The sequence below is a fragment of the Corvus moneduloides genome, chromosome 3 (assembly GCF_009650955.1).
Source record: "Corvus moneduloides isolate bCorMon1 chromosome 3, bCorMon1.pri, whole genome shotgun sequence".
Lineage (NCBI taxonomy): Eukaryota > Metazoa > Chordata > Aves > Passeriformes > Corvidae > Corvus > Corvus moneduloides.
In genome coordinates, this window is record NC_045478.1 from 88,050,401 (window position 1) to 88,072,036 (window position 21,636).

Genomic DNA, 21,636 nt, shown 5'->3' on the forward strand with positions numbered 1-21,636 from the left:
GCAATTTACATGCCTTTTGGGTCATGCAAGAAGTTTTCTAGCCAGCTGAGCAACTGGATGGAAGTTATGTGTTCTCCATCTCAGACAGATGGTCTTGTTTAGCTGTCACATTTTAACTTTGTAGCCTACGAAGGATTTGGCATTCTTTTCAGAACTATTGGTAATATTTTTGAACTCCTACAGAATCTTCCTATTAAACTCTCAAAGCTCTTCACAAACATGACAGACTTTAGCCCTCATATTAGTCCACTGAATAAAGAGATCAGTATTCTCATTTTACAGATGGGAAAGCTGAGACATGAGGAGGAGTAAGGCTAGTTGTCTAAATGAGATATCTGACATCAGGTAATAGGGTTCTTGTTCAGACACGCTGGTAACAAGCTGTGCATGAGAATGTCGCTAAATTTTGCAAATGCTAATTCAGCTGTTATTGTTGCTATTATTTTTGACAACAAGAGTTGTATCCAGCACAATAGACAAACTGAAATGGCAGCTGGTAAAGCACAGGCCTGACAAGTCTTGAAAGGTGACAACATGGTGGGAGAAAGAAAAAAAAGCATTAGAGAGGTGAGCCTGTAAGGCACCTGTGTGGTCAAAAATGAACCATCCAGACATTTGATTAGTATCACTAGGTTTAACAGCTATCCAGTCAAATCAGAAGCCTGTACACATTGAACTCTATCAGATATCTGGTGTTGGAATGACAGAGAAGCAACATCTTGCTGGTGTGAAGATTGTGGGCCAAAAGAAAAGTCCCTGTTCTCACTTTTTTCCATAACCCCATATTGGTACTAACATGAAATTCTGTTGGAAAACATGATGCCACCGTGGTAGTTAGTGCAGACAAGGAGATGTTTACTCAGGGAACAACAATGGCACAAAGATATCACAAAGCAAAAAGGACCATCTTGTTAATTGTATGAACAGTAAATTCATTTCTTCATTCAAATAACTTCACTATTAGCTATAGACATGATACACTGTGGTTCTAAAGCAAAAGTGATGCTCAAAGAACATCCTCACATCAGAGGTGACAGTAAAGAATTGAAGAAAAAGATCCATAGTACCTTAGAAGAGGGAACTAGAGGGCCATCACCTCAAAGATTTAGAGCAAATTATGAAGGGAGAAAAAAATGGAAGGAATATAAGGTGCTATAAAAAACCCCAAAACTCTGTAGATTTGCTAATAAATGGATCATGCAAGACTATTTTTGGTAAGAAAATATAATCTAAATGCAGGAAAATAACACAGAGCTAAGCTTCAATGAAGAATGAAATGGAGCATTACAGAGTTACCATCATTCTGGTAGGTCATTTGCACAAAAATTATAAGGTGGATAACTGGGTAAGAAAGAGGCAGGTTTGGGGAGATATCAAAACAAAAGGGATATTCCTGGATCCTTTCACAATTCCAAGCTGGAAGCTTGTCTTCTTGAAATAGAAGACAGGGAAGATTTGATGATCACAGCATGACTGTAACATGCCAAGTGATGAAGTAGTAAGAATATGAACCTGATTTGGTTATCCATTTTTGGTCAGAAATCAACTGCACCTTGATGTACTGGGTTGGAAATTCAACCAGTCTCTGAATGAGACAGAACACCTTCTTATTTGTTCTGAATGTGCCAGTTGTTGGTTTTGTCTAATATTTTTGGGGTATTATGAGAGACATTTGCCTTTTCCATGCTAACTGTGATTTTTGTAGATCCATCAAGCCCTTCCACAATAATTTATTTTGCAGATTTGTCCTGGACTTATTATTTACTCTTCAAATCCACTGCCTCTGTCACCTCTGTCTATCCCTTTCATCTGAACTCTTTTGAGAAGACAGGATCAGAACTGCATACAACAGCCAAGATGTAGGAGCAGGATGTATTTTTACAGCACTTCTCTCTTGTCTTTTCCTAAAAAGATCCTAATATTTTGTTTTGCTTTTCTGAGCATAATGTTCACAGAACTAATATGTTCACAGAAGTAATGTTTTTACATAAATACCCATTCTATAGCCAAGATCCATTTCCCAAATTATACAGGGTAGTCCAGAAACCATCACCGTTACTTAAATCAGTGATCTAACTTGTGTGTTACCACTTTTGTGTTACAACAGACTTCTAAGGTGATCTGAGATACTGGTGAGTGGAGAGAAGACATTTTGCACTGAAGATGTCAGTGCTACCAGCTCTGTCCTTCCTTCTGCAGTTTGTGCACACCCATACTCACACTGATCTGACTTCTCCAAGCTTTGCTGACACCAGTAGTATTTACATGTGTGAGGCTCAGATGGTGGGGGGACTCGTGTCGTAGCGGAGGAAATCAATTAGAGGAAAGTCATATGTGACTTGTATAGAGATCCATCAGTGCTTTACATTTTCTTGTCACTCTCTGGGTTTTTGGATGAAGGAGAGAGATCGTGCAAACCTGTAGGTCTGTGATTAAGACCAGAGTCTAAACTTGCATTTCTTGTACCTGCAGTCTTGTATCCTCAGCTGCATGAGATAGGGAAAGTGAGTCATTTTTCATACCATCAACAGCTGGCCAGAGGTTCATTGCTGGAGGAGAAGGTGATGCCAAGATCTTTGTCACAAATTACCGTGTCTCTAGTGTACATTTTTCTTCAGTTTTTTGCTTCTCTTCCCATGCATGTTCTCTTTAATTAGCTTTCCTTTTGTTCCTTTGCTGCATTTCTTAGCCTTCTTGTTTTTTCTGGCGTTCTCCCCAAGTAATCTGTATGGCTTTTTAAATCTTTTTATAAATCCTTTGAACTAAACTGTTGATCTTAATCTCTTACTCTCCTGGTTATGCAAGGGCAGAGGCAGTGTGTTCCTATCTGCAGTGACAGCCCATACTGCCGTCTTTATCTGTAAAGGCGGTGAACTTGCGACAAAAAATCCTAAGAGCTACAAGATGTTTTGAAGCTCAGCCAGGACACAGAGACAATATATATAAAATCTTTTCCTACTTCCATTCCAGACTGAGAACCCTTTATTTCCTTAACATCTCATAATAACAGAAGAGGAGAGAACATTGAAGCGGACAGTTCAAGCTGACAGAGTTAGCATTTGAAGTGGATGAGTTAGACAGATCAAGAGCCAAGATGAAAATTGCAGTTTGTCACATTTTTTCATTTTATTGAAGTTATCATTCAAACCTTGGCAGAGACAACATCTGGAACAATATTCATTTTAATGTGACATAAATTATCATCATAAGGAATATGGCAGGCTGATCAGCAGCCAGGGAGAAATAATTTCTGAGATGGATAGCTAACATTTCTTGAGAATTCAGTCAATTAAGAAGTATGATTGCTTATTTGATCACATCAGCTCAATTACTGAAACAAATAGTAATGGAACAGTATGAGATGCAGATGTGATGAAAAATATTTTGAGGCATTATTTCACAGATCTAAATCCTGAACTGTTTCCAGAGGCAGTTGTTCCACAGAAACAATAGGACGTTTCTTGAGTGACAACAGAATAGGAAAAAAAAAAAGAGAAAAATAAGTTATCAGTCTGGCACAAAAGTTTCTTAACTAAGGTCACTGTCTCTACATTTTGTTTACAAAATCCAGCAAGCCTGTTAAGCCTGTAAAACTGTGTTTACTTTCATTTGGATTGTTTGATCCAGACAGGTAGGCAAGACAGCACAGACACAAGAACCAGACTCTGCATGAACCAAAAGCCTTCCTAGAGCTACAATGAGATCTAGGTTTAACTTTCCCAGAGATTTTATCTTGTAACATTGGACAAACCACTTCATTTGCCTGAGCCTCCATATCTTATCTGGGCAGAACAAATGCTGCCTTTCCATGCACTTTGCTGCTTAGTAGGGTGAGGCTCGTACATGAGTTGTGGGCATTGGTGAAAATCTCAATACTTGGGGATAACCAAGAGTTTTGCCAATACAAAACAATCCAGAGAGAGAGAGAGCACATGTGAATTAGACTGCAAAAATGTACAGCCAGGATATAAGAGTATGGAGACTTCCAAATGAACTCTGATCAGAGGTGTTAGGTCTGCACATCTGTATTGATATCGCTGGCTCAGAAAATGATGCCAATTTTCTGCTGTTATTTGGTTAAACCAGAAGAAGTCTCTTAGGGATAATTAGTAGTTTTGCATAGTAAACACAGAAAGTAATTTCTCCTGCTTTAGTTTGTAAGAGACTTTCCAGCATAAAATTTCTTCTAATAACGTTTTCTCATTGCTGGCAAAGCATTTTTATAATGCTTTAGGGATGTGCACTCGTGGTTTCCTCGAGGAAAACCTCCCTGCTAGTGCTGAGGAGCTGATCCCAAAATCCAAGTGAGAGAGGTCAAATCTGGGAAAAAATAGAAAAGACTGATGCCAGAATTAAACTGTTCACTGATGCTTTGATCGTCTCCATGAGACACTGTGATGGGGAGATAAAATGGACAATAAACATTCCAGAGCAGCTGGAGTATATCAGGTCTGCCACAGGTAAAGGATTTCGTCTTCTACTCAAAAAGTGGCATGGCTACAGAAGGGATACAGGGAGTTGCAAAGTACTGAACTGATTTAAACTTACCTGATTATCCATGATAGATAGGAAGTTGTTAAGAAAAGAAAGAGGGGGGGAAAGAGAGAGAAGGAAAAAGCAGAAAGAATAACAGGTTAACATAATTATTATTTCAATTAAAAAGGTAATATTAACATGAAAGCCAGGTCAGTATTTTTTTAAAGGCTTTCACAGGGACCTCGAAATATTTTACACAGATACAGATATATTGCTCTTAAAAATTTCAAAGTTCCAACCAGACTTCTAATACTTAGCATTCAAAACAGTCACCTAGTCCAGTATCAATGACACATTCCTACTTTCTCCAAAAATAACCCATCAGCCTTGTTCATTCCAGGCAAAACTCTTGCACAGGACTCGTGCTCATTAAAAAATAAAATACTGACCAAATAATGTATAAAGATGCTTAAGATTATTTTCTATAAATAGAACGTTTCTTCTTAAGTACTACTTTAGCCTCAAATTGCTGGGTGTGGAGCAGGAATTGTTAGGTGAAATTCTGTGCAGGAGATCAGACTGAACAGCACCTGGGACTTTAAGATCTGTAAACTCCTAAATGAGTTCCTGATGCATGTGATTTCTTCAATTATTTCATACCTTTTAACATAAATAAAAATTTGTCCTTAAATTTTTCCTAAAAATATTTGTCATAATTGCCATGTTTAGAACCCATTGACCATCCCAGCCAAGGAGTAGAAATAATATGTGAATTGGTTGACCAGTTTCACATCACTGACTAAAAAAAAAAAAAACAAGTAACTGGACAACACAAAACCAATTGCTAGGCTTCAGTTCAGTGAACAGCTTTAATGAATGTACTCAAATACTGAGGAGTTCAGAAAACAAGAACAAGTCAGAGAAAGAAGAGAAGGTTGAACTTAACTGGGTGCTGTATTTGTGGTGTACATTTCTGTTGTGAGGCTTATGCTGTCCTCTTTGCATTCTTCTCACCACTTTTGCTGAAGCCCTGGAGCCTCTTAATCCTTTCTGTGTTGGTGAGGCTCCTGAAACTGCTTTATGTCTTTTATGTTGTCATATTTACTTGCACTAAAAGGCACTGCAAACCAATTTACAGTTATGTATAGCATCACCTTTTACATGTCACCTTAGTAAAGAGACTTGTAACATTTCCATTCCAAACCTTTATTTCAGGTTTTATAAATCCTCCTGCTTCTAATTACATGAGGCTGAAAACAGTAGTGTAAAAACATGTTAGCCCCACAGACTGATATGCAAGGAACAGAAGACATCTATTTTAAAATATGAGTCATCAGAAAAGGCAGTGATTTTGCATTGTCTCCTTTTTTTAATACTAGGCTTTAATTCACAAGAGAACACAAAAGCTCTGACTCTTTACCCTGTAATTGGAGATAAGTTGAGTGGAATTAATGGAACTATATTATTAAGAAATAGAAGGAATTGGCTAAATTTTGTCAAGGGTTGTGGTTTTTACACTATCCCTTACATGAAAACACAAGAGATTGCTTGGAGAGATTCAGGGCTAATACATAGAATGAAGAAAAAAATACTTTTCTTTCTAAAGTATATGATTAGTGACTGCTCTGGGGGTTAATCAAGGCAAACCTTGAGGCTGAATTACATAGAGGAGCAACCGATTTCATTAGAAACAGCTACTGTTATACATGGTATGGGCCATTTCTTTGCCTAGTGAAAATTGGTATCCTTGTATTTTGTGAATGAAATGCAGGAACTGCTGGTGCTTGGAACAGTGAAGCACTGGTACAAGCTGCCTGAAGCCTGGGAAATAGCTTTCTTTTGTGGTTTTGAATAGTAAGCTAGGCGGTGCCTTCTTTGCCTCACTGGTCACCTATGAGGTCTCCCAGGCACATCCCAGAATAAGGGTTGAGCCAGGGATTATCTGAGAGCATGTGAGCCCTACAGTTCCATCAGACCCAATGGCTGCCTCCAGAACAGACACTGAGAGAGCTGGCCAGCGTGCTCACTATTGTCTTTGCAAGGCTGAGACGATCAGGGAGCTAGCATGCAGGTTAGAGTGTTATGGCCCAGGTGAGCAGAGAGCTGGACAGGTAAAATCCTGGCTGGGTGGTGGGGTGAGAGGACATGGTGGTTGTGTTGTCCCCTGTTTGGATGTCAGTAACAGCGGGGGTACCACAGGGATCTGTGCTGGGACTCGTCCTGTTTAACACCATTTTCAGTGACCCGGAGGAGGCAACAGAAGGCACTTCTGTGGGGTTTGCAGATGACACCATACCAGTTGATAGGCAGGAGGGCAGGCTGGAGGAACAGGCCAGCATGGGTGCTGTTGGGCATAGATGGGAACAAAGCTGTGCTGCCTCATAAAAGCAGAGGATTTGATACAAAATGTACAGCTCTTTCTCAGCCTCCTCCAGCTGTCTTGTTTACAGTGCAGCTCTACTTGTTAGTTGTATTTTGTTTAATCTCTCTTTGCAAGTGGTCTACTGGGCATTGACCAGTGCCAAGGGCAAGGAAGCATCACTCCACAGAACTATCCTTACTTCAGCTTTCAGTATGTAACTATTTCTCTTCTTGTCCCTCAGGCCCCCGTAAATCTCATAAAACCCTTTTCAGATTGAAATCCTACTCTTCCCAAGCTGTAACGTCTTTTACAGCATGTATTTCTCTATAGTTATCTTGGTCTCTTGTTGACAGTCTTTAGGTATCAGTTCCTTGGCTGGTAAATACCTTCCTTATTCTTAAATCTATCCACTTGGTTATGTTCAAAGCAATGCATGGGGATAATAAATTGGCTCACAAGTTCTTTCTGTCATGCCAGTGTTTCATAGTACCGAATCCTGGGGATGTCTGGAAGAAGCCAGCAGCCTTTTCCCCACTTGCACATCTCCCAGAAGAGCTGCAAGCTGCCTGGATTTCTCTAGTAAACTCACTTAATGGATGTCCATCCATAAACGGTGTTCCAATAGTTTAATAGATTTATTCCAGAATATGAAAATAAACAGTTGTTTCAAATGCCAATTTTAGGACTTGCAGAATGGAACTATGTACATGCATAAGATGAGAGCGTAAATCAGCTCAGTAAAACAGCTTTGTAAATATTTATGAGCACAGGGCTCTTCATTTCACACATTTTACTGCTCCTCTGTCCTCATCTTAAGTTTTCACTTGCTTTAGCTAATGGCTGGTAGTTTGGGCCGAGGACCTGACATTGGGGCCTGACATTGCTAAATTGCTGCCTGTTTCCTCTGGTATTGCATATACCACAATCCTAGACCTTTAGTGACTGCAGGTGAATGTATGATCTATAGAAACAAACATGTTTGCATGGAGGAGCATATTCTGAATTCTAATGAACCCACATTGTGTGCTGTGAATTTTAGCAGGAGGTACATTGATGAACTAAAGCACAGCCTGGATTTTCCTGCTTAAGCTGCCACCCCTCATTTGGCTGCAGGCGAGGCAGGACCCACATTTCTTCTTTGTTTTGGTATTAGAATGGGGTTGGTTGTTCAGAAGGGTGAGGAAAGGGAGATTAAAAAAATGGTTGATAGGATGAAAGATAAAGGTGTGGGATGAAAGAGATGTGAAGCAGCTGTGAAAGAACAGTGGCAAAAGAATCAGAGCTGTCAGGATACAGCAGAAACAGTGTCTCCCTGGCACCTTCTCCTGTGGCCATGATCCTTCCCCAAGCATTCCAGCATTTTGGTGGCCCAGAGGAGAGGAATGACATTTTTACTCCTTCCTTTGCAGCAGTCACAGAGGAGGACAGAAGGATGCAATCACATGGACATCTTCTTTTCAGTTTTTACAAAGTTGTGCGTGTGCTCATTATTTCCATTTATGTCCACGTTGGTGCTGGAATTTCTATTACTCTTCACTAATTCACACCAAAATCTCTGCATTTCCTCTCTATTTCACTAGCAGCAGATAGCACCATGTTGATATAATAACCAGAAACAAAATCTAAAAATAAACCTGCTGATAATTTCCTAGTGTTTGTTTGACCAGACCCTTGAAGTTCCTGAGTGGTCAGTTTGGACTGAGATAAGCGCTATCATTTTTCTTCTCTCTTGTCTGCTGGCTCTTCAGCCTTTTTGAACTGCAACCCACAAGGGGGCTGAGCAGGAGGTGCTTGTGGCAATTCAGGATGGATTATTCTCATTGAGGAATTGGCTTCTGCTGCTTCATGAGAGGCTTTGGCAGATCAAAAGCTGTTGCTGCTGAGATCCTGCCAGGCATGCTTTCCATGTATTTCTCTATGTCTTCACTGAAGCTGCGTGGGATCAGTGGAATAGGGGAATTTGGGTATGAAAACATTTTTCGTTATGTTTACACATCTTAATTAGAGATTTATAAGGACAGCCAGATATGCTGCCATTTAAACAATTACTTGTATTTAATTGTGTTTGCATTTTCATTAGTGAAATATAACAGAGAAAGGTAACATTAATTTGCATGCAGATTTATCAGAAGATTTCTGTACATTGTACAAATTTATATCATTTAATGTCTTAGCATGCATTTAATCATACTCATGCAGATTTAAGTGTCTTCCTGACTGCAGTGGTATCATTCATTAACAGTTACCCTGAACTCTGATGATCATAGGTTTGGCATAAACACAAAAAAATGTATTCTTCAGAAAGTAGATTTTGGAAAGCTTATTGGCTCTTCTTCCTGAGGCTGTGACACATTTTGTATTTTTAGACACTACTCAAGCCCATTGCTGGTGTACCTGAGCAAATCAAATGCTCTTTGATCAAGTAGGATGTTTGTCTTCAGTGAGTTGTGCTTAAGGCTTTTATTCTTTCTTTTGCTAGTCTGTAGTCACTGGCATTCTCCAGGGACCAATACTGGGTCCAGTCTTATTCAACTTGTTTATTAGTGGGATAGGAGACACCTCAGCCAGTTTGCTGATGACACTAAACTGGGGGAGTGGCTGATAGACCTGAAGGCTCTGCTGCCATTCAGTGGGACCTCGATAGGCTGGAGAATTGGGTAGAGAGAAACATAATGGGGTTCAATGAGGGCAAGTGCAGAGTCCTGCACCTGGGGAGGAATAACCCCAAGTGCCAGCACAGACTGGGGACTGACCTACAGGAGAGCAGCTCTGTGGAGAAGGATCTGGGGTTCCTGGTGGGTGCCAAGTTGTCCATGAGCCAGCAGTGCCCTCATGGCCAGGAGGGCCAATGGTGTCCTGGGGTGCATCAGGAAGAGTGTGGCTAGAAGGTTGAGGGAGGTGATCCTGCCCCTCTACTCAGCCCTGGTGAGGCCACCTCTGGAATGCTGTGTCCAGTTCAGGGCTCCTCACGATAGGAAAGACAAGGAGCTACTGCAGCACAGGCCACAGAGATGATGAGGGGCCTGGAGCACTTCTCTTATGAGGAGAGACTGCAGGAGCTGGGCCTGGAGAAGAGAAGACTGAGAAGGATCTCATTAATGCACATGAATATCTCAAAGGATGCCAAGAGGATGGTGCCAGACTCTTTTCAGTGGTGCCCAGTGACAGAACAAGGAGCACTGGACAGAAACTAAAACATGAAGAACTTCTTTCCATTGAAGGTGGCAGAGCACTGGAACAGGCCGCCCAGGGAAGTCATGGATTCTCTATCTGGAGACATTCAAAAACCACATGGATGAGTTCCTCTAATCTGCTCTAGGTGACCCTGCCTTGACAGGAGGGTTGGACTTGATGATCTCCAGAGGTGTCTTCCAACCCTAAGGATTTTGTGATCTGGAATAGTTAGTCAAAAAATATATAAGGTCTTTTGCAAGTGACTTAATTTCCAAGTGTGTCCCTTCACCTCATATTTCCTGATGGCCAGTTCCAGGCAAGCTATATCCATGGCTTTCTGAAGCCTCCAGGTTGCTTTTTCAAGATACCATGATCTCCACATCCAGAACATGGGGCTGGGGTGCAATCCATATATGATGAGCCAAGGGCCAGTGGAATTTGAAAATGTGGAGCAGTCACCATGAAAGCATGAACATTTCAAGAGCATCTTGAGAGCAATTAATGATGATAACACTCTCCATCTACTTCCTAGAAAAAAAAGGGACCATCGTTCTGGTTTTTTTAACAGAACCTCTGCTTCTGTGAAATTAATTAAGAACAGGAATATATCCTCATGCTAGCAGATATCTTGTCTAGATGAACAAGCCAAGTCTGAGATGTTTCCTTGAATGGACAGAACCAGTTCTTTTTATGCAACAGGGAGCAGCAAAAAACCCCTCAGAAGCAGTGTCCACAAAGTTACATACCTGCTTTCACTGCACTCCCACTCCTTCGTCTTGGAGGATCCAGGACTGGGTTCCCTGTTGAAGCTTCCTCTTAAAATTATGCCTCTCCAGAGACCCGAGATTGTCAAGGACCTCGGTTTGCAACACTAAGTACAGTAAATGCTATTGTATTATCCAACAGTAGCAAATTAAATAATCCCACTCCCGTCACTTTCTAACAGGATAATGTTAAAGGCATTCCTCTGGGATGGAGAGTAATAATTTGCTAATTCCCCTCAGTATTTTATGCTTCTCAGTATTGCAGCTAATTTTCTCTGAGTACCTTATTAACATTCACAATGACTTTGCAGTCCCACCCTAACAGCTCTCCCCAGAGGCAGTGACTGTGAAGGTGAGAGCTGACAGTGACACATTTTCCTCCTTTTTCTCTACAGACTGTATTATCCTGGTTTCCATCCACTGAGGGCTGTCCAGCTGATGCGAGTGGGCAAACTGCAGTACAGTCAAGGCATGTTTCCTCAGGCACTGGAAACCTTGAAACAGGTCAGTATGGTGAAACATTTTTTCTCTATCCTCCTTCATTGCTTCCCCCAAAACTGCTGTGTGACCCTCCCTGCCTCGTGCCTTTGGATACTTCTCACCACTTCTTCCATCAGTGGTGTTTCCCCAGGTTGCAGCTGGGTGTGCTGATGGGTCACTGCTGCTCAGCGTTTCAGGCACTGACATTCTCCAGTGTCAGCCACAGCTAATTACAGTTTGATAGCTCAGAGGTGCCTGGATGAAAAATTACTATTAGATCTGAAGAGATAAAATTATCTCAGTGCTTCATATGTTCCTTATTCCCATAGCAAAGTGATTCTGAGAGCACTGAAATTACAGGAACAGGAGCAGAGCTGCAGTTTCTACCCTCCTTATTCCCTATCGGTTTCAGATCGGAGAACTTTGTCTTTAACATGTGTATTTTATTGTGAGCCATACTCAAATCAACAGTCATGTTTCTTGATCCCTCGTATTTCTTATCATTCATCATCTTTGATCTGGTTTTGCAGCTGTGCTTTGTTAGTTACATTTCAGCTTTAAGCCATCCCTCTTGTACCTGAGCTGACCTTTATATTCGTTTCCTTGTACCTCAGGCTCTTATTTGTCCTGCTGTTATATTGCTGTTAGTATCATCTTAAATATATTTACTAATCCCTTTCCACATGCAACGTCCTCAGGATGTAGGTTCTTGCCTCCTGTCTAAAGTCCTCAATCACTGCTGGGGTGCTTTGCTCCCCCAGGGAGATGTGCTGCCTCTAGTTTCCCTTGAAAAGGTCTTATACTTATTTTCTGATGTTATTGATTGTCCTGTGGTCAGCTTTCCCTGAAGACATTACATGCTCCACGTGGTTCGCTGTCCTGGCTCCCTGCCCACCTCCAGTTTGTGACACAGCTCCCCATTGCCTTTGCTGGGTGCTGCCGAAAGCCACCTGGCCCAGCTACTTGCTTGTATCTGCAGGGCAGGAGCAGGCTCAGTGCTGGCACCAGTGTTGGAAAGAAGTGAAGAATTTGGCCCTACATTCCCTTTGATTGATGTCCATGCTATATGAAGAGCTAGTCTTGTGGCAAAGAGTTAGGGCAACTGCTTGGGATACAAGGGGATGGGTGTCTGCACTGGAGGTGGGGGAGAGGTGCTTTCTCACTCCTGCCCAGGTCCCTTATAAAGATAATATCAGTCATGACTCTCCAGGTATTAGTATTTTGTACTTACCTTTTCTTCAAGCCCCGTATCTCTTTGGTTTTAACATCTGATTAATGATGCAAGCTGAATAACTGATAATTTTCATATGTTGAAGTAATAAATTAGTATTTAATATGATGCCACTCTTGCTGGGTCTTGGTATAACTTACATCTTCACTTGATATATTTTACTTAAATTATAGCTAGTTCTAGCATTATAAAGCAGATGGAAGAGTAATCAGTTCTATTTTTTATGCATTATTCAGAAGTATGTAATATATCTGTCATGTGCCAGGTAATCCATTCTGCTCTTTCCCCCAAAATATTTATAATTCCCAACCATTTAGAGTTTCCCTTTTAGCAGTGGAATGAGACCCCAGTCAGAAGAGCTTCTGTTTTCATTGATACTTCTACAATATATTAACAGGCATTGTTCTAATTGCATTTCTAATGTGATACTGCATTAGATTAAACTGGAGCGAATTGCCCTAGAGACAACTGAATGCTGCTGGTCAGTGAAGGTGCAGTTGGGATTATATGGTTTTGGTGAAGAAGTTGCCTATTGCAAGCCAAATTGCTGTTCTATGATCCTTTGGAAACTGAGCAATGCCTTACACAGAAACCTTTTCTAGGCTGTGACTCCCTCTTTCTCTCCAAAGGGACATTAAGGTCCTGCTTGCCCTCCTGTGTCGTACCCAGTGAGCCTCGAACGGAGGCTCCAAGCCATTGTTGCTCCACAAGGACACAGTGCTTTACAAATGAGGTGTAGAATCCTGTTGTGGCCTATTCCCTATTCAGCCTCTCTTTTTACACCCACGTGTGAGACAAAGACAGACTGAACTCCCACTTCCTAGGAGCACAGCTGAGAGGAGGAAAAGTTTCATGTCATCCTGTTTCTCCATGTAACTTCTTTGGATGAGCTCTGCAACTGATTCACTTCCTTGCTGTCTACACCAGAACAAATTAGAGGAAGATATAATTCTCAGTTTGTTGTGACTAAAGAATGTGATTCCTAATATTACTCAGATAATGTCCTAGAGTTATATGAGAATGCAATTTGCCCCTTTGTGATTAGATGTGTCAACAGAGCATGCCACATGCTCAGAGCAGAAACTCGATTACCTTCTCTGCTTCATTACTCTTCTTAATACACTCTGACACTGAATAGCAGCACCCTGTTGGAACCCTCGTCAGACTAATTTCACTGTGGCATTAAGAAGAAGGATATGGAAGGTGCAGAGGAATTGGGATCTGAGTGAAATTCACCTCACATATAAATCCTGTTTAATCAGGCTCAGCCTCAGAGCTGCTAGGGATTGACAGCCTCTCTGCAGCAGATACAGTCTGTTAAGACCAGTAGATCTTCACACACGGCTCTGCAGCCCAGCCCTCACTGCTGCTCTCTGTGCCACCCAAAAATGAATCACTATCACAACCACCTTGCTCTTAGGGCCCTGTGGGTTTAGCTCTCTGCCCTGTACCCCCAAAGAAGGCTTAAATAATATGGAGGACTTCATGTTGTCCATTAGAAAGAAATCACCCCCTAAATGTATATTAGGCCCTGCAGAATCTTATTTACTAGATTTTGAAATAGAAGATTTACAGAGAGGAAATACTCCTCTGAAATAAAAACTGAAGGTAGGTCTTGGTTTATTTTACAACCAGCATATTATTTTTAAATTTATATACATATATATGAAAGATGTAATAGAGGACAAATGGGATTATAGGTCTGGAAAGCTTTTGTCAGCAAAAGACAGGAATTGGAGCCCAGTCTGAAAAACAATTTGAAGATCCTGACATGGCATGGTCACAGGAGTACTTTTGTCCCCCATGAGCAGATGGGCACAGCTGTCTTGTCTCATGAACGTCTACAACAGTACAATTTCTCTTCTTATGGAAATCCCTGTAGTGGAGGCAAAAAGCACAGAACTGGGGTAAAATCCTTCCCAGGCCTCACAGCAACACTGAAGAAATCCCTTCTCTAGGTGTTTGCTTCAAACACTGAATTGTTTACCAGCTGTCATTGATAGTAACTGTGACAGTTTTTGGTATTCCTATGCCTGCTTAAACAACTTGTCCCCTTCAATCAACAGAAATGGAAAACCACAGATACTCCCTCTGAAATACTAGCCTACACTTCCTGCCACTCTGGCCATTTGCTTCCTGCTTCCCCTGTGACAGAGCCATGCCATCCTGCATCTGCCCACAGTTCCCCCCAGCCATGGCCATGGGCATCCTGTCCATCCCCATGCGGATCAGGTGCAAACACCTGCGCTGCTCCTCTTTTACATTCTTGGAGCCACAGCTGTACCTCTAATCTAATGGGGTTTATATTCTTCAGGGAGACAGGGTGGGGCTGATGACACCATGGCCTGTGTTGCTGCTGTAGCTTTTCGTAATTAGATTTGCTCTTTTAGTTGAGAGGGAGACCACACAGACCACATGAATCTGCTCAACCTCAACTCTGCTGGTTAGCTGTGGGATTGAGGAGAGCAGGGGAGTGGGCAGAGAGCCCACATGTTCCTGCTTCTGTCCAGTAAAACAATTCCTTGCACTGGAGCTGAAATCATCCCCAGTTTTGCACTGACCCTTGCCAAAACAGCTACATAACCTAATACCAGTTGAATTTAGGGATTACACGAGTCATTGCTGTTCTAACTTTGGTGCAGCTGGTTCTGACTTGTACTGCAGTGTGTGAGACGGTACATTGCATAAGAATGATTTCCTCCAAGGAAACAAAAGGATAAAGACTGAGTGCTTTTGTCTGCCAAACTTGAGAAAGAAAAGAAGTAGAAAGGAAATGTTGGAGGTGAGAGAAAGTCAGCAATGGTAGCATTAACTCAAGATTAGGTTTGATATTAAGGATTATTGTCTTTTAACTGAGGTATATCTATACGGACATCTCTGGCTGTGCATCAGGGTGTCAGGGTCCTAGTCCATCACTGCAAGCCTGACCTCTTTCCTGTAGTGGGGCTGAAGATCCAGGTCAGCTGCCCCAGGACTGTCACTCAGATTTATCCAGATGCACAGCTCTTAGCATACATCATTCACAATAAATCCATCAACTTTCTGGGATAGGGCATGCAAGCACTGTGCACCAATATGTCAGGATCCAGGGCCAATTCTCCTGGCCACTTTGCTCTAGGATGATCCTGTCCCCTCCTAATTAGCCTGGGAGCAGCTGCATGTTACAAAAATTTAGTATTTCTGATTTTGTTTCATATTTCTTTGCCATTTCTAAAAACAATGAAAATATTTCCACTGTTCTTTTTAACTGAGTATATTTTATCTTTTAGTAGTGGGGCACTGTGGTAACTTAAAACATATTTGACTCTTTTTAGAGCTCCTTGCTCACTATGATTTGTTTTGACTGCTATTTCAACTTGTTCTTTCAATCTTGTGCTGCTTCCCTCTTTTAAGAATTAGCTAATCTGAGGCAAAAATAAACTGTGCTGGAATTTCCATATGCTTGCCAGGCTCTAGAATTTGGAAGTAGGCTGTCATTCATTCCACCAAAAAATATATTTAATTTTATCTATCCAATTTAAATGAGGCCCCTTCCTCAACATTTCTTCCCCAAAACATACCTTTTCTGCAATCCAAAGCCAATCTAGCTGAATTTTGTCATCTGACTGGAAAAGGAACCCATTGAAACACAGGCTGCATTTAGTTTTTTGCAATTCCTCAGTTTGGGATGATGAAAAATCTGTGTATTTTCTCCTGCCAGTATACTACTAGCTCCCTTATTTTATCTTCAGAAGTGCTGAATCAACCTCCATCTGGGACTTGCCTCCTTGCTGGAGGAATTTAATAGAAGGAAGAGCAGAAATGCCATATGAGAAGTGATGATCTAAACATGAGCTGGGTAAAGACCATTTCAGACGTATCTGTGGCAGGAAATCAGCAGCACTACAGGCAATATCAGCAAGCATAAATTAGCCCAGCAGTAGAAGATGACAAACACACAGAGAAAATAATCCCTGGGAAAAGCAGCAAAGACCCATTCCCCTGCATGCCTTTTGACAATGAAACTATTAATGTACTCACTTGTTTGATGCTATGAATAGTTCCTCCTGATAGAGTTAAGGTACTTTATTCCACACGTTAAGTATTAATCCATTTCTATTTTTACAGGACTTTCAGGCTCCTAACACCATGAACATCACGATCTTTTAAATAATGTATCAAAACCTTGGGTGCTGTAGTTGACCAATCTTGTCAAGTCTCAGTGCAAAAGTATCTCTCTCTGCTATTCCAAACATCCACCTGTGCAATGTATTTGTGGGTTTTAATGCCTAAGAATAATGTCAGTGCCTCCTCCTTTGTCAGGGACAAACCACCATGCACTTTGGGATGCTTCACTCCTGTTCCTGCTGTGCCATGCATTCAAGCCCGCAGGTGCCAACCACTTGAGGAGCAGTACTTACATCCCACCCTGCTGCAGGGTCCAGCCCCTTTGCATGCTCTGCACAATGACTAACGTGTCCCTTTCTGCTCTTTCCTAAAGGCCTATAATATTATGAAGGTGACCCATGGGACAGATCACAGCCTGATGAAAGTCTTGATGGAGATAAAGGAAGAGTGTGAGGCCATGATGAGAATACAGTGAAGATAATCTCCAGTCTAGAAAAGAAAATATTCAAGGACAAAGAAAATAAAATGTTTCTTATTTCATTGCGAAGCTTCTCAATGGTTTTAGTGCCTTTTCTTTAGGTCCTATTTGCTTTACAAAAAGGCTTAATATTGGTTTTGCTGTGTGATCTGAACTGAGTTGGTGTTTGGCAGAATTCCTGTAATTTTCAGAGTTTTGTCATCAATCATCAGTCTTATTGACAATAACTAACAACACCTAATTATTTGATTGTAAGTATTGGGAAATGCATACAGTCTTCAGCAGTTACAAAGTGATCTAATTCCATTGATATCAGCGGTCAATTTTTTATATCAGTTCATGCCAGCAATTAGGAACCTCTTGTCAGACACATTATAAATGAAGAGAATATACTTTTTCCCTTTGTCTTGCCCTTTGGAATGGTTTCCAAAAGCCTGATCCAGTCCTCTTTGACATCAAATAAGTTTCCCAATGTTTTAAATGAGATTTTCCTCCCTCCCAATATATCTGCAGGGCTTTGCCCATCTTTTTCTTGCATTTCATACATTATAATATTGAATACTAAAACGGATTGAATAAAAAATTTTATCAAAAGTGGAAATTGCTTACTCTGCTTTTTCCTCATTTTGCTGGCTTCAAGAGTTTCTCACTTCATGCTGGTTTTAAAAACAGATATTTGGACCTGTGAGCTCAGTGCTATGGCTTCTAGACCTTTCTGAGTCTGTGGGTTTTGAATGTCACATCCCCAAATAGAGAAGCCCAGAGACCTACAGAGGAACATTGGCATCCCTGGGGAAGACAAGGATGTCTTAGAAAGCACAGGCACTCTATTTCTCCACGCTCATCAGCAAGAGACTTGTTCCTGCCAGAGCTGTTGACTTCCATTTTTAACACAGAAACAAATATTAACAAAAGCCAATATTTATGAGGGACATTGAAACTTAAGTAATTTAAAGCCTTTGGAAGTATTGCTTCAGGTGTGTCACTCCTCTAACAATTTATTGCTGCTACTCCAGCCATGACTGTTACTTCATTAATCCATCGTTGTTGTAAAGTCAGGCTTTTTTCACACCAGTAACTTGACACCATTAATTATTACAAGATGAGAACACATTTAAAAAGAAAATGAACACTCTGGGTGTAATTTACAGCCACAGCACACGAATGCCAACGCTGAGGAAGATATCTCCTTTCAAGAGGTTTGAATTTGTTCCAGCGCATGGAGAGTTCACTTGCCTGGCAGTAATGTGCAAGCAATAACCTCTGAAATGCAGTGCATTTCTGGAGTATGTAGCATGGCTTACTGCCAGAGGCCAGGTCATATCAGCCACCCACGAAGTGCAGTAATCCTCCCAGAAATTCACTGCTTGGTTGGGTCTTCCTGCTATTATAAAAAGGAAATTGTCTGGGGGAAAAGGTCAGACCTTTGCATTTATTGGGAGTTCTGACAAAGTACTGATGGACAACCAGTCTTCAAAAACTATCTTCTGGTTTTAAATGGACACGTGCATATTAGAATTTATGTGATTTTTGTGTAAAGATCATGCTTATGTTATCTCATGATGACAAATCTGGTACTATGATTTGCAAATGGAGGGGACTGCAGAATGTAAGGTCAGGTGATGCACTAGTTTATGCAGCATATCCTGGGAGACAGCCCAGCAGCTCTCATGCGTGCAAACACATCTGCAGGTGTGAACTGCAGCACTGTTTGCTGGGGCTTCTGCTTCAAGGACACCTCAACGGTGGCCTGCTGTCATATGAGAACAGCCACTTTACAGCAAGGACAGGCACCTACCTGTGCTGAGGCCTTCTCTCCAGCAGTGTTCCTCTCGAAGGTCTAAGAAGACACTAAGAGAAAAGGTACACAGGAAACAGTTCAATGACAGCCTGCTGGGAAACAGAGAAGGAGCATGCCCTTGACTGTGGAGTGTCACAGCAGCAGCTGTGCTGCCATGAGTGCAGAGCTGTTGGAAATCCATCTGCAGCCCAATGCTTAATGCCAGAAACCAAATTGGCACCCGTATGGTCTGTGGCTCAGGGTCCTGGGGGCACTGCTGCATTGCCTGCCCTGCCTGGCCTTCTCTGGGCTGGTCTGAGGAGGATCCTTAGTGTGGGGGGAATAATCCATGCTTTGCATTCATTACTGTTGATGCAAAATTTGTGTTTCTTTCAGCTTGGTCAATGCAAGAGTCACGTTTTCTGGTTGTTTCCAGTCACTTACTGAGCAATTTCCCTTGGAGATTCACATACACTAGCACCACCAGCAGGGTTGACAGTGCTGCAGGGGAGGTTGTTGTGGGCAGATTTTCTCTCCTGGTGGTCCTACTCCAGGCTATTTTCTGCAAAGGATGCTGGTCTGTGACTGTGGAGGGATTTACCTGAATGCATCGTTTGAAACTGTGGCAGCAAGCAAGGGCGCCAGGGAGGAGGCAACATTAGATAAGCACTCATTTCAAATCAAGTAATGTTATCTTTGCACAGACATCCTTTTTCAGTTTTCATGAATAATACCTGTCAAATTTTTCACTTGGTGGTATTAGTGGTAAGATAAAGATGCTAAAGTCAGAAAGAGGCAGACTGCAACATTATCTGTAATGCTGGCGGGTTCGCTGCTTGCTTCCCACAGGTTGGAGCCTTTCCTGGTGCCTTTTGGAAAGCAATGGTTACTTGAGTTCACCTCAAGTTTTAGGAATGCATTTTGAGTTACTTTTGTTTTGACACTCTCCCTTAAATTAGTCCAGGAAAAACAATGTTAGATTGCACTCAGAGGGAGCAGAATTGCACTATGTGTTTGGAAGAGAAGCAGTAGCAGAACACAGGAAAAAAACCACAGGGAATTATACAGTTTTTCTAAGAATAACTGATTACAGTTGAACAAAACGTTTGCCTTAAACAAAAAAAAAAAAAAAAAGCTCCCTGAAGTCTATTTCTTTAAACACAGCATAATTCCCTCCATCCATGCCCCTTGAGAGTGCTGACCTGATGTTGGTAGTAAAAACTCTCCAGGCCCTTGACGAACAGACTATTATGCAGTGCATAGTAAGGTAGTAGAAAATAAAAAGAAGCAGTGAGGGAAAAATGCAGTAAACCATTTCTTTGAGCTTCGACCTCTTTGAGTCTGTCAGCCTGTGTGTGAAGTCTATCATGCATGGGTTTATGTCAAGAAAACTCGCCCACTACTCAGCCTTTTTTCTGCTTCTAATTGTAACCCTGTTCTCTGATTGCTACGTTTTTAAATGAGCTTTTCTTAGACTTGTTATTTTTTTACAGAGCATGTTTATAAAATACAGAAGCTATTTCCCCATACAGTATATTCCAAATAGTCCCTGGCCACTGCAAAGCTCTTAATGAACAGAGTTCCATGTTTCACAGAGGTTGTGCCAATTATGAGGATTTTTTTTCCTGAATCAGAATTAAACCTCCCATAAGACAAGGAGAAGAAGGAAGGTCTTACAATTATGGACACAGAGTTCTGGCGTGGCTTCTCAGCTGCACCAGAAATTGTGTCTGACCTTGGGCAAATCAGACAGGGTTAGACATCCATACTTGAGTTTTCTTATTGTTGATCCTTGGAAAATAATTCCTCATGAAAAGAAGAAAAGAAAAGAAAAGAAAAGAAAAGAAAAGAAAAGAAAAGAAAAGAAAAGAAAAGAAAAGAAAAGAAAAGAAAAGAAAAGAAAAGAAAAGAAAAGAAAAGAAAAGAAAAGAAAAGAAAAGAAAAAGAAAAGAGAAAAAGAAAAGAAAAGAGAAAAGAGGGAAAAGGAAAGAGAAAAGGAAAGAGAAAAGGAAAGGACTGGCTATGACACACTCCATAACTCACTGCATCCCTACCATAAAGGCTTAAAGAGCCTATATGTATTCACTTAGTGTATTATTGGTAAGACAGCATCAGAGAGAAATATTTGGCCAGCCTAGCTTTTGGGGAAGGGCAGCAAAAGAGCTGGTTGCCATGATAATTTACAAACATTAATCCTGTCCCACATGAACATTGGTGTCAGAGCTGCAGCAACATGGCAATGTCTGTGTTACAGCCCTGCCATCGCTGGCTGTGGATGGCACGGGTGGGAATGGCATCATCATTGATGTCATAACTGCAGGTATTACCCTGTGAGACTTCCTCCACAACTGAGTGCCAAACATGGGCAGAGAGCTGTGAGCTGTACCTCCTCCAAACAGACAAAGCTTTGTTTCTGCCCATGGAGCTTCAACAACATCTAAAGAACCATCAAAAAAATCTGAAGCAAGTGCTTTTGTTCATTCTAGACCAAAGCCATGTTAGAGTTCCTTTTTTCCTTTTCTCTTTTATTCTTTTTCAGATGAGTATTTTCTCTTTCCTTTCAATGTACATTTTTCCAAACATATTTCCTTTCCTTTTTCATTTCTGATTTTACAAATTTAATTAGACTGAAAATACATTTGTTATGGCTGTTTTGTAAAGTGCACCCTACAAGAACACCCAAGTGTGAATTTTCCCTGCCCTAAGGATAAGGAGTGCACCTTACCTGAAAGTCTGTGGTCTGCAATTCTTGCCATTTAGCACGGTGGTTGCTCTTTATCCCCA

At 41.3% G+C, this 21,636-nt stretch overlaps 1 protein-coding gene across 8 annotated transcripts in view; it reads left to right on the forward strand.

Moving 5' to 3' along the window:
- Positions 1-17,673, forward strand: part of SMYD3 (SET and MYND domain containing 3) — a 397,555-nt gene extending 379,882 nt beyond the window's left edge. For all 8 annotated transcript variants that reach the window (XM_032102627.1, XM_032102629.1, XM_032102628.1 and 5 more), the window contains 2 exons: positions 11,172-11,280; positions 16,968-17,673. In XM_032102627.1, the coding sequence (XP_031958518.1) occupies positions 11,172-11,280; positions 16,968-17,069 (211 nt within the window). In that variant the 3' untranslated portion in view covers positions 17,070-17,673. The remainder of the gene's footprint in view (positions 1-11,171; positions 11,281-16,967) is intronic.
- The last annotated feature ends 3,963 nt before the right edge of the window (positions 17,674-21,636 follow it).